The 13,376-nt window shown below is 32.6% G+C and overlaps 1 protein-coding gene across 4 annotated transcripts in view; it reads left to right on the top strand.

The window, feature by feature from the left end:
• utrn (utrophin) overlaps positions 1–13,376 on the top strand; it is a 552,956-nt gene that overhangs the window by 517,219 nt on the left and 22,361 nt on the right. For 3 of the 4 annotated variants that reach the window (XM_028797890.2, XM_051925286.1, XM_028797896.2), the window contains 6 exons: positions 1,468–1,634; positions 5,739–5,850; positions 6,499–6,635; positions 9,914–9,952; positions 10,175–10,240; positions 11,374–11,439. In XM_028797890.2, the coding sequence (XP_028653723.1) occupies positions 1,468–1,634; positions 5,739–5,850; positions 6,499–6,635; positions 9,914–9,952; positions 10,175–10,240; positions 11,374–11,439 (587 nt within the window). The remainder of the gene's footprint in view (positions 1–1,467; positions 1,635–5,738; positions 5,851–6,498; positions 6,636–9,913; positions 9,953–10,174; positions 10,241–11,373; positions 11,440–13,376) is intronic. The other variant, XM_028797897.2, reaches the window with a different exon arrangement.

Below are 13,376 nucleotides of genomic sequence, written 5' to 3'. Positions count from 1 at the left end.
TTGTCAAATCCACAAGTCTTATTCTTGGTTTTAAAGATACTTCACTATAATAAAGGAAAAGTACCACATAACCAAAAAAAAAAAAATGAACAACAGGTCCTAGGGACTGTCCTCCTTATCTTGCCAAAGACAAACAGTGACAGAATCATCTACATATCTCCTTCTGTGAACTTCAACAGTCTTTTTCATACAGTTCATTTGGATATTGTATAAAATGAAGAGTGCTTTTTATACCAAATTAACAGAGGTGTGTTGCAACTGTCTCTGCCCAAAAATGCTACCATTGACTGTGGTTGATTGCATCCATGAATTGAACTAAGCAGGCAAAGAAACAGATGCTGTAAATGGTTAGAAATTTGGAGTTTACAGTTTGTTACTTTAGGATTAGGACTGCAGACAGTTTTACATTGTAGCATTGCTTTATTGATCACAATCACCAACACAATTTCTCGTGAGCAGTATACTGCCTTAAAATCAGAATGCAGATTCAGACTTGGTGAATTAATGTTAAAAAGTTGAAGATCAAGTGCAGCCATAAGAAACATTATTAGTGCATTCCTTCACACCAGTGATGACAGAGTATCTGTCCATTAGTAGCATTTTTGACAACAAAGTAATTTTCAGTGAGCAAGGTTTTTGTAAAATGAATCTCTATAATCAACTGAAGGGGGGGGTTAAAGTTCATACAGTGTATTCCTTAATAATTGGTTATGAATTGAACAGTATATTGAAATCATAAAATTTATTATTATAGTAACATGTAATTTCTGCTCATAGCCTAAGTTTTTGCATTCTTGTCTGTCTATACTAAGTTACTGCAAATAATTTAACAATACATGTAATATTCTATCAATCTAATACTGTCCAGTTGAGTAAATTATAAGAAAATGTGTTGTTTTGTTAGTCTTCTACAAATGTTTTAACTTTAGCATAGTTTTTACAGTGCAACAAGGCGCATCAATCCGGTTCACCTCATTTTCCCACAATGATATCAAGTTGCTACTAATTAGACTATATTTTTTTATTAATAGTTCTCTGTGTGAAGACAAAATTTCTAATATTTTTGCAAAATCTGCCCTTAGCCAGTTAATATGTACACCATGTTCTTGTTGGGAAACTAATTTTAAAATTACAGCTTGGATCCTTGCCTTGACATCCTGTTAGTCTTCAAAACTGTTTCTCTACACTGTGTGGATGCATAAAGTGAAGAGTCCTCTGTGTTGTCTTGATCATAAGATAACAAGTTTTTGAAAGACACACAAAGTTCTTAATTTATATTTTTTTTACTTTTTATTTGTTCATATTCTATTTGATGTTTACTGTTTTATAAGCAAATAAATACTTAACTACACAGATACCTTGCTTAAAAAATAAATATATTAGGTAGTCTTAGAATTTTGAACAGTACTGCATGTGTTCTGTAATACTTAAGTACTGCTACTCTGTTACATGCATTAACTGTTTTAGACACAGAACAAAGCAGAGATTGAGCCAAAGCAATTTGTGGACTGGATGCGTTTGGAGCCACAATCCATGGTTTGGTTGCCAGTTTTGCATCGTGTAGCAGCTGCTGAGACAGCAAAGCATCAAGCAAAGTGCAACATCTGCAAAGAATGCCCAATTGTTGGATTCAGGTGAGAATGTGATCCTTTTAATTGTTTTGCCCTTTTTAATAGGATATAAATTTGCAAATGTTACATGTCCATCTACAGTAGTGGCAACTTTATATTTCAGGCAGAGTTTGGCGATTTTCCTGAGTTGGCAGTAGCCAAGAAATGTACTTGATACTACATATTTTCTGAGCATTTCTTTAGCAAAAAATGATAAAACCTATGTTATTTCTCTGTGCTTTGATGCTGGGAGAATCTAAGCCCCTCCACAAAAATGCCTTCTGTTTACAATTTGTGTTTTCTCCTTACGTTTCTTTTAGTGTCATTCCTGGACTTTATTTCCTCCCTTGCAATAATGACTTCCATTCAAGTGTTTTGGGAGGTACTGAAATTACCTGATGTGGACATTGTATGTATTATACATATGTATTGCTTGTTCACATCTAGCTTTTGACTTTAGCATACATTGCTAAATTCATTCATCCATCCATCCATTTTCCAACCCGCTGAATCCGAACACAGGGTCACAGGGGTCTGCTGGAGCCAATCCCCGCCAACACAGGGCACAAGGCAGGAACCAATCCCGGGCAGGGTGCCAACCCACCGCAGGACACACACAAACACACCCACACACCAAGCATACACTAGGGACAATTTAGAATCGCCAATCCACCTAACCTGCATGTCTTTGGACTGTGGGAGGAAACCGGAGTGCCCAGAGGAAACCCATGCAGACACGGGGAGAACATGCAAACTCCACGCAGGGAGGGCCCGGGAAGCGAACCCGGGTCCCCAGGTCTCCCAACTGCGAGGCAGCAGCGCTACCCACTGCGCCACCGTGCCTCCTTGCTAAATGCAGCTGGCTAGAAATGTATAGTTGGAATCGTATGAAAAATAATGAAAGTAAACATCAACTAGAAAAATTGTGAAAAATCCTAGGTAATGTTTAGGCAGACTCTTGGAAATGTATACATATAATCACATTCAACGTGATTTACTGCTGTGCTGGTGGGATTGGTAGAAGACTGATGGCAATTGGGTGCATTTTTGTGGAAACATAGAGGTTCTAACTATAATATCAATATGGCTAAAAACATAAAAAGGCTGCACTCCTGTCACATTACCTGGAGTTTGCCTTTGCTTCCATATTTCACGATTAACAGTTAGTGCTAGTAGAGTAGGGCCACACATCAGTAAGATTTTCTTTGTGAAAATTACACAATTGTGTACCAAGAATAAAAAGTCTGAATTACAGTGAACCACCCTAATTTTAGGGTATTCATAAGAAATGTAATGATTTACTTCATGAGGGAGAATTACGTAATTAACACAAATAGTTGCATCAGATATTTGAAATATTAAAATGAGTGCTTTAACTGTTTAAAGTCTAAATATTCTTGATTCTATTTAAAAAATGTAATTTTTCACCCTGTGACTTAGGTCCATTTAAGGTTAGAATAGATCCTTAGTAAAGGATCAAAATTTAAAGAACTTCATATTCGCAATCACCATAAACCAATATCATAAAACAACACTCCACATGCCAATTTTTTAAACGTTTTGTAAAAAGGAGTTACTTTGACCACTCGTATCCCATTGGGGGATGAACCCCTGAAGTAGTTTGATTTTTCATGCACAACTACAAGGCAATATCAAGCTGGAATAGAGATGAAGATTACATGAATATTATATGTGGGGATTCCTCGTACCAGTGAGTAAGGAGACACAGGAGGGGAAAAAAAACTAAAGTGATTTCACAGTGTTCATAGATAATAATAATTACCTGTAAATTAACAATTAACACCATAATTTCTATATACACAGAAAGGTATACTATAAGGATAATTTTGAAACCATCTGTAAATCTAAATACTGTAGTAACCACTATAAAGATATAAGAAGATGTGTTGCATAGTTGTACTTCTTAATTAAGATTCTTAAAGCAACTATGAAAAAAGTTTTTACTAAATGCAAAATAATTTATTTTTTTCTTCTTTGTACATTGTCAGAAAACACTTATAAACTTATATATTCTTCATGCTGTTCATTATACCATCATGCACATTTGTGTTATACATTTTGAGCAGTGTGTTGATATATGTTGAAAAGACTTATGTCATATATTTGTCACGTTATTCATAATTTGAATGACTAAAAAAGTTCTTGTTCTGTTGATTGGTTTTAATTCCCTCTGAATGTGAACCCATTTTGCAGTATTGGCAAGAAAACAGGTGGCTTGTCCTGCTTTCTGTCCTCTGCAATTCTGGCATCTTCACTAATGTGTTAATTTTCTCAGACATCTTGCAGAATAGTTATAGTAATATTAAAGTGTTCACATGCTGTGACAATTTTTGGAGTTACCACTTTTGATATCCCCCTTCTTTCCATAGTCAGTGGCATGAATTTACTGTCATTATTTTAAGAGGAACATAGGGAGATTGCTGTGGATTTGCTGCTCAGCTTAAACAATAATCAATTAAAAAAATTGTGTAATTTTTGTTATGGTAATATAATAAACACACACACACACATCATTCTTTGCAAAACATGCCATTTCTGTGTGAGTAATAAAATAAGCAGAAGGTGAATGTTATGTCACTACTTGGAAAATTCAGACAACAAACGTATCCCTGAATTACCTGCCACTTAGAAGGGAGGTTACATGAAATGTCCTTCTGTAAAGTTTTTCTTTTCCATGGTACACAACATAATGCACCTAAAATTCCTGTGAATAGTAAAAACTGGCCTTATGTCACATATGACCATCATTTTTTTTCTCTTTTAAACATTAAATTTAGGTAGTATTCCTTGATATATTATTTAGAATTTCTTTACTTAATTAAAAAAAAAAACTGCCTCTCTCACCTTGTGACAATCCAACTCAGTTGCTTGAGAGGAATATTTTGTCATTGGTCACTTCTATTGCTTTGATTAAAAAAAATAATAATATTGTTTTACTTTGCAATGGTTTCTTTTGGCAGTATAATCAACAGTAATGCAAGATACAGTGTGAATTATGTAGATAATCCATCCAACAATTGATTATTGAATCCATTTAATTTAGTTGAGGATTACAGGTCGGAGTCTCTCGTGGCTGTATCTGTACAAGGCAGGATCCAGCCCTGGATGGGGAGCTAGTCCTTAGCAGGGCACACTCATTTATGCATGGTAGGAGATTTTTCAGGTAATTTTGCATAGGAATACGTAGAAAGTAAATTGCACATTTTAATTTCTGTCATAATTTGATATTATTTTCTCAGGTACAGATGGCCTTAAACTTCTATAAATAGTTGTAAATAAGAGTATTCCTACAATATCAATTGTATAGACAACACACAGTCTATTAGGTGTAAGCAAATTTTATCACATACTCTCCAGTTATAATCCTGAAAATGTGGCAAGCCATTCGGTCCACACAAGGTTGGTAATCAAATTAAAAGGCGATGACCTTTGTTCAATATACTTATTTGAATAATTAACCTGTTACAGAAAGATGACCTTTAAATGAGATAATATGTTGCAACAAAGGACAGATAATTTAATCAAGGTTCCAAGCCATAGCTGTGCTTGTTTATAGATTAAGGTTAGTAATGTCCTAATTGGTCTCTGCTGGCATTGTCTGTTGGTCAGGCACTAATTATTTATAAAGGACTAGGCAACAGTTACTTAGCCCTTCAAAATATTACCAATGTTTTTTGTTTTTTTTCTATTCTGTGATTTTGCAGATGGCATGTAAGGTGAAAATCTCTCATGATATATGAAATCATTAATTTTCATGAGACCCAAGTAGTTAATGCCTTGCTTGTTTTTTAGTTGAATTCTCTCTCTATACTGTTTCCTTTCGGAATCTTATGATGTAATTCAGAAGTAATTGAATTGAAATAAATATAAGTGAAGTTTGATAAAGAATCAAAGTTTTCAAAAACATTAGTGAGACTGCAGTACAGTATAACAGACAAATAGAATGAGGAAATTTATATTTCAAATATTAATGGTTCAAGTGGAATGTCTAATCATGAAAATATTAAATTACAACAATTTCATCTATTAACTTTCCCAAGATACAGTCAATTAAATCTGTTACTTGAACAAAATTTTTTCACAACTGATATTCAATGTTTGTTCTAGGTATCGAAGTCTGAAGCATTTCAACTACGATGTTTGCCAGAGTTGTTTCTTTTCCGGACGTACAGCTAAAGGACACAAATTAAATTATCCAATGGTGGAATACTGCACACCTGTAAGTTTGAGCATTTTGGGGGGGGTCCCTTGGAAATAAGTTTTGCATTCAATTTATTTACCTCTGTATGTTCTCATTGTTTTTTTCAATGAATATTTAAAAAGAAAATAATTTCTGTTTTTCTCTCTTTGTACACCATTTTTACATGTTATAAAGCACTGTTCATAACTGACATGTCTGGAATCATGAATTTCTTCTGAATCAGAGGATAAAAATACTCACTAACAGTACGAAGTATTACTGCTTTACAGCCAAAAGTCAGAATAAGCCCTGGACAGAAAGGGGAAAAAAAATCCCATTTACTATATAGTACATTATATTTACAGATCAGTGCTTCCAGAGGTACATCATTTTTATGGTGGAAGTACAAACACCTTATGTAATGTACTATATTTAAGCATATATTGCTAACTAATATTCATTAATGTGTTTTAAAATAAACAAGATATTAATGCATTTAAAAAGTGTAGTATTTGCATCTGTTAACTATTTAGATATCTGCATTTTCATGCAAGTGCAACACTGATGCAAAAATATTTGTAACTACGATTTTTTTCCCATCCTTAGGCATGGCACTAATTTTAAGTAAATGTATTAAATTTTAAAAATTTCGAAAATGATTTTTTAAGGCTTTTTTTTTTTATGTAGACAACGTCTGGTGAAGATGTAAGGGACTTCACAAAGGTCCTGAAAAATAAGTTTCGATCAAAGAAGTATTTTGCTAAACATCCCCGACTTGGCTACCTACCTGTTCAGACGGTGCTAGAAGGTGACAATCTGGAAACGTATGTAAAACAGAAAAAACTTTTTTATATGTCTTGCTTTATTTAGTATATTTAACAAAGATAATTGAATGTTCTACCACTGGTAACAATGACCAATGCAGTTGCTTACATGCATAAAGTTTAATTATGCAGTAATTGTACCTAACATTTTAATAAACAGGTTTTATATTAAACTTAAGTTCATGTTACATATGAATGATATAAAACTTTGAACCTGAATTATTTATAAGTCAGTAATTTTACAAAAGGGTTGTGAATTTTAAGTGAAGACTACCTATTGCTAGTTTAATTTATTATTTTTTTTGGTTAAAAATTTGTTTATTAATGAATTATTAAAAATCCCAAAACTTTGTGTGTTTAACAGAGCTGAAGACAGACATAAACTTTGTTATCTGTAAAATAAAGCCCTGTTATAATTTTTAGAAATATCTGTTAGAGTTTCAATACACACTTCAAGCCCAGCTGGTGCAATATTAAGGGTCTAGCTATTTGTCATTTTATGGAGGTGTTAGAAAGTAGTGAGCTGCTAAGTTCCCTTTAACTCCAAGTGTAAGCCTGCATTTTCAATAAGGAAATGAGGAGCAAGAAAATTAATTTAAGTTATATTAATGAGATGTAGTATAAAAGTTAAGTGATAATATTGAATGATGGCTTTTGCAAAGTTAAAAGAACATTTTGGGCATTATATTTTGGCCATCATCTCTGAAGAATAAGAAATCCATATTAGTGGGGTGAAACAAGAGTCAGGAGCAGGTGACAGGATAGCATCATAAACATGTTAATAAATTCTCAGTGAGTTATTTATTTTTCATTCTTTAATGAGACCAGAATAAATCCGATACTCATTGTAAAGCAAATGTGGCCATGAATATTCAGGCTCTGTCATTGTTATTCTGAATATATTCATAAAGGTGTCAAGAGAAACATGACCTTATGTTCATCTTTTTCAGAGCGAAGGGTTAAGTTTCTCATTATCATTTTAGTTCACCAAGCTCTTTGTGTGCCTGAACCAAAGTGTCCTATCTGACTTGTATAGTCTTTCTGTTTTTATTGTGTAACTTTTCCCTAGCTTAAAAGCTAAATAGAGCGGTTTCTGCTTAGAATGTCTAATCTGAATTAGAAATTACATTTTTAGTGTGTAAAGTGTCACAAAAAAATTGCCAGAATACAAAATCTTACAGCAATACATTTATAGCTTTATTGTTCACGTCTAATGAAACATATTCCATCATATCTACGGTTTTCTCTCCAGTTCTTCATAATCTAAAAATTAGCATTATATTTCTTATTACTGTTTATATGCATAGATTAATTCAAAGCATATGCGTTTTAACACATAAAACTGATCTGACAACAGTTTTTTTTAGGAAACCTGTGTTTGCATCCTTTTCTATGGATGCAAAAGATCTTCTAAAACTAAGTCACCAATTAAACATTTTTTAAAAGTGTTATATAAGTCACTTTATTCACTTATTGTTGTTTTCAGTACACAGTACTCACTCACAAGGATGCCAGTTTTAAGTTTCTGTTCATGTCTCAGTCTTCAGTGTCTTTATCCTTGCCAGAGGATTAAATATTAATATTGATTATACTAATTAGAGCTATCCAAAACTTGTAGCAAAACCCATAAAAGCTAGGCTATGGCCTGGTGGCTAAGACATTCTTTTGTTTTGGCTCACATTGTGGCCGATTCATTCACTCCCACCAGCATACTCTGTGACCTTGAGCAAGTCACTCAATTTACCTTAACTGAATTTGTTTAAATAAAATATTCATACAAAATTTGTGCAGAAAACAGCTTAAAAGGCTTTCTCAGGGTGACAAAGTGCAAATTGCAACTCTGGATTCCATTCAAATTTCATAGGCCACACTGTCATTATTAATATAGAAACCTGTAAACATATCAAACTCTTTACCATCAGTTAAGTTTTATATTTTTTTTAAATGTACCAATTGCCCACATCTAGAAAAGGGGCTGATTACTGACTGAACAATAGTATGCCTTATTTACCAAGAAAGTACCCTGTTTCAGAAATAATACACTCATTCATTCTTTGTTATTTACATAGTGTGCGCTTTCAATGGCTCTGAATCTAGTTTTCACTTATCTTGGTAGCTTTATGTACTTAAGTTTGTATTAGTTTATATGCTAATCACCATTTATAATGTACATATAGTTCTCTCTTTTATCTTTTTCCTATAAAGTGTTTTAGTGATACTTCATTTCTTAAGGATCAATTAATTGTCTTAAAATTTACTTTTGGTGTTCATTTTAAAATAAAAAAAAAATCACTGCATAAAATATTTCTACATGTGTGTACACAAACCTGCTTTATTCTGTAACTGATTTAGTAATTATATTAAGCAGTGGGATTAATTTGTGAATTTCTGAAAAAAAAAAATCAGGCTTTCTAAATCATTCTTGCCAGAAAGCTTCTGGGGGTGCTTAAGGTGTTTACTGTACACATTCTGCTCACAGGATGGTAGTTAATTTAAAATGCAGCCCATTGTGTAGATTTTTATACACTGCAGAATGTGTTAGAGTAAACCTCTGGACTGTATGCTTCCCTTTCAGTCAGATTGTTTTCAAGATTGTGAATAATTTGATTGCTAATAGATGGCTTGATTTAATAATTGGAATTTAATTAAAACAGAAATTTTATTTAAATCAAGCAGAAGTTACATTTAAAATGGACTCTCTTGAGCAAGCTGACCGCTGAGTGGCATTCAGGTAGAATTTGTGGATTGCAGTTGCACAAATTGACCAAAGTTATAACTGTAGTATGTCATCTAATAGGCAAAAAATAAAATCATGCAAGTAAATATGTTTGAATGATATCTGACTGTGTTCCAGACACAGCTTTAATGACTAAACCACATTAAATAATTTCTTTATTTGAAATTATTGTAGTTTGCATCAGATTGGTTTCACTGTATTGCAGACCTTCAAAGAAAACAAAATCTTTCAGCACTGTATCAGTGTCTCGGTATTATTCTTTTGTATACATTGTGTAATTTATCCCAATTTATAGTGCAAAACAGTTATACATATCATTGAAATAAAGGTTCTTTTGTTTGCAACTGCATTTTGAATTGCCTTTTGAGCTTCTGTGACATAGACTTGACTGCCCATTTTCCAGCTTTGCTGCAGTTGCACTCTGTGCAAAGATGGCTATTGCTGCAAAATAGGTTTATGTCTTTCTTGCATGCTTTCTGACTTGTTCTTAAAAGTTGCTCTAAAGATTGTGTTCTTTGGTTTCTCATCACTTCTCTTGCAGTCCTGTCACGCTCATCAGCATGTGTCCGGAGCAGTATGAGTAAGTATTTCTGATTACCTCTGTCCTGCATGCTGACTGCATAGCTGTTCATTCTGCTACTTTTTATTTATTTATTTATTTATATGCAATTTCTTCATGATACCAAAAAAGAAAGCTTGTCATAATTTCGTTGTCTGTAGCTCCCATTCTCAAAATGCTCTTAACAGTCATTCTTTTGTTGTGTTCCAGTTAGACTCATTTCATTTCATTGTTTGCTTACAGACTTGCCCAACCCATACAGTTCTCTCATGATGATACTCATTCCAGGATAGAACATTATGCAAGCAGGTATTCTCTTTGATTTAGTTGCCCTTTATGCATTATTTCAAGTGTACTTCATGAATCATTTTTGATTATGGTTTTTCATGTAGTCTGCCGTCTTGTTCATTGCTACGCTTCATCTGTTTTTCATCTCATATTTGTTTTTAGTTATGAGTCAAGCAATTCCAAACACTAGTTTACAACTGATTCCATTAAAATATTATTAATAATGTTCAAAGATCAGCTGTATGTGTTCTTCCTTCAGTAAGATGTGAACCTTTTCTATTTTTTTTGCAAAAATTTTAACATAAGCTTAATGATGTTATCAAGATTGGTAATGTTTTGTTTTATAATCTTAGTTATAATTTCCTTCAGTCCATTTACTATACAGGTTTAATCCAATTTTGGGATAATGAGGAAAGCCATTTGAGCTCACAACCATTCCTAAGGGAAATGCCATATTATATACACCACCCTCACTCACACCAGGCCTATTTAGAGTCACTAGTTTAAACACAACACATTTGTATTTATCTGTGGGATTTCAAAGGGAAATTCAGAATCATTACATAAAAAACAATACAGACAAAGTGATAGCATGCTAGTCCTCCATATGCAGTGAATGCTGCCCCAATAACAATATTATATATCCAGACTTTATAACTTATGATTTCTTTCATCTAAAAAGGGTAATTTTTCTTAATATGCAATTTACCTTTTTTTCCCCCATTATAAATAATCTTAACATTAGCATATTACAATAATGAATTAAGACCACTGTTAACTCCACATACAACCATTACGGTGGAAATAATAATTCTACAGTTTTTGCAGTGTTGTGTATTTTTTCACTTTAATTTACATTTCTTCCTTTTCTTTTACTGTAACGGACTTATATTCCGTTCTCTGCTTTGTAGTATCCTGACAGTATCCTGGTCTAACTTTTCCTTGTGGCCAATCACAACAGAATTCAGCTGTATCTTCTTTGACTCCAGATTCTTTGTATTTCTCCCAAGCCATGTTTCATTTTCTTCTACACCATTAACTATTTCTACAAATGTCTTGTGCTCATTAACTTGGCTATAAGCTAGGAAGCAATGGACACCACAAAATATGGCTTATTAGATGCATTTCTTTAATTCTTGTTTCTTTATATATAGGTTGGCACAAGTGGAGAGGTCAAATGGTTCATTGCTTACAGACAGCAGTTCTACGACTGGAAGCATGTATGTAATTGTTATTTTAGCTAAAAAAATAAATAAATTGCTCCAGCTCAAGTCCTCTTGAAAGTCTTGACAAAAATAGTCATTTAAATATAAATATACAAGTTGTTTTTTGTTTTTGTAAAGTTCTCCATACAATTTCTAACTTCCACAATACCTTTGTTAAATCCTTACAATATTGAAGTTTGAGATTTAATTGGTCATGTTGAGTTCTTAGGAAATACCAGTAATTATAATTTTAAAAAGTGTTTTTATGGGAGTAAAGTGAATTAGACTCCGCTGTTCATTAAGTTGTTGCTGCTGTTCAGTTTACAGTCTGTGTCATTATGATAATTAGTTACTGTATTTATTATGACATGAAGCAATATGTGGAAGTTACTTTTAAAAATAACTTCTATCGAAATATTTTGATAGAATTGTGTTAACCAAACCTATTTAATTGTACACATCATTTGGCCACTTGTGTCTCACAGGTTGTGGATTTAGGTTATTTTAAATGTAAGTATAGAAGCAAGAAGTGTTATTAACCAAAAATTAAGCCATTAAAAAATGAATAATGTTGAAAATCTGAAGGTACTCTGGTTTTCAATAGACAAAATATATCAATTGTTTTATAAGTGACCATTTCACTCTACATTTTTCTTTGTTCTAACTTCCTACATTCCCAAATAACATAAGGTTATCTATCAAAATAAAAATTCAGGTCATTATTTTAATGAGAAACAACATGGATATTGCTGAAATTAAACCAATGTATAATTAATTGCAGATATGTTATGCAAGAATTTCTGAAACTTGTATAAGGTTTTGAAAATATACAGTGCATGTCCTCTTTTTACTATGACAAAGAGGTTCCACATAAATTCCTTTATGCATTTTGAAAGCAAATATTTGAATCTGTGATTAACAATCAAATATTCTTTAGTGAAAACCTTGTTGTTTTTCAAATTTTTAATCATTATAATGATCCCAACCCATTCTAAAATTACTAAAGAGACAGTTATTTTTTTGATTTGGGTATGTTGTTTTCAGTGTGCCAAGTTCTGCTATATGCAAAATTTTGACTAGCAATGCGAAAATGAACATTATGTTTCAAAGATTGAAATATGAACATATCACAAAGAAATATATACATCTACACCAAACCATTTGAATTAAGTCATGTCTGATATCAGACAATTTGCACAAGTTATATTGTTGGTTGAATGTTTATCATCATCATCTCTGGACTTGTGCAGCTTAATGTGTAAGGAAACTTTTGTATCTCTTTAAGTACAGTTATGCAGAGTTCTCTATAATGCAAGTTTACTGCTGAATTTATATCAACTCAGGAGTTTATGTGCCATTCTTTTAATAAACTACCATATGCAGTCTCATTTTTAAAGGTGATCTTGCTAAAGATAGGCTGTTTCTTAAATCCTTCTCACGCTTCTTTGGATCCTTCATTGAAACCATACTTGAGCTAATTGTACTTTGATAGTCCTCCTGAAAAGCTTCTCTAATTTTATCCCAGTTTTTCCTATTGCCTTTTTCTTTTTTATGGTAGATAATTTTAATCATTTTTGTACAAATACCATACCTGATTCACAGCTTACTTTTCAAAAAAGTAAGTCCACACTCTGAAACCTTCAAGCGCAATTCAGGTTTGAGCTACTTACTTCTGATTCAGTTAAGACTGTCTAAAGTATTGAAATGAAAGACATTTGTAGTAGAATTTTTAAAAATCATGTTTAAGGCTGTGTGATTGTTAGCTTGTTTTGTGAAACACAAAATCTTTATATGTGGGGTGCAAAGCTAACCAAATTTGGTACAGACTCAAAGAAAAAAAAAAAAAATCTTTTTCTTCCCGCTTTAGTACTTTTAAAAGGGTACTGACATTTCCATAGTTCATTTAATGTATGTGTACTTATTGCACGTTCAGAATACCTCTGGATGAATAT

This window comes from Erpetoichthys calabaricus, chromosome 3 (assembly GCF_900747795.2).
Source record: "Erpetoichthys calabaricus chromosome 3, fErpCal1.3, whole genome shotgun sequence".
Lineage (NCBI taxonomy): Eukaryota > Metazoa > Chordata > Cladistia > Polypteriformes > Polypteridae > Erpetoichthys > Erpetoichthys calabaricus.
The sequence above is the reverse complement of the archived record's forward strand: the minus strand, read 5'-3'. Positions and strand labels throughout refer to the sequence as shown.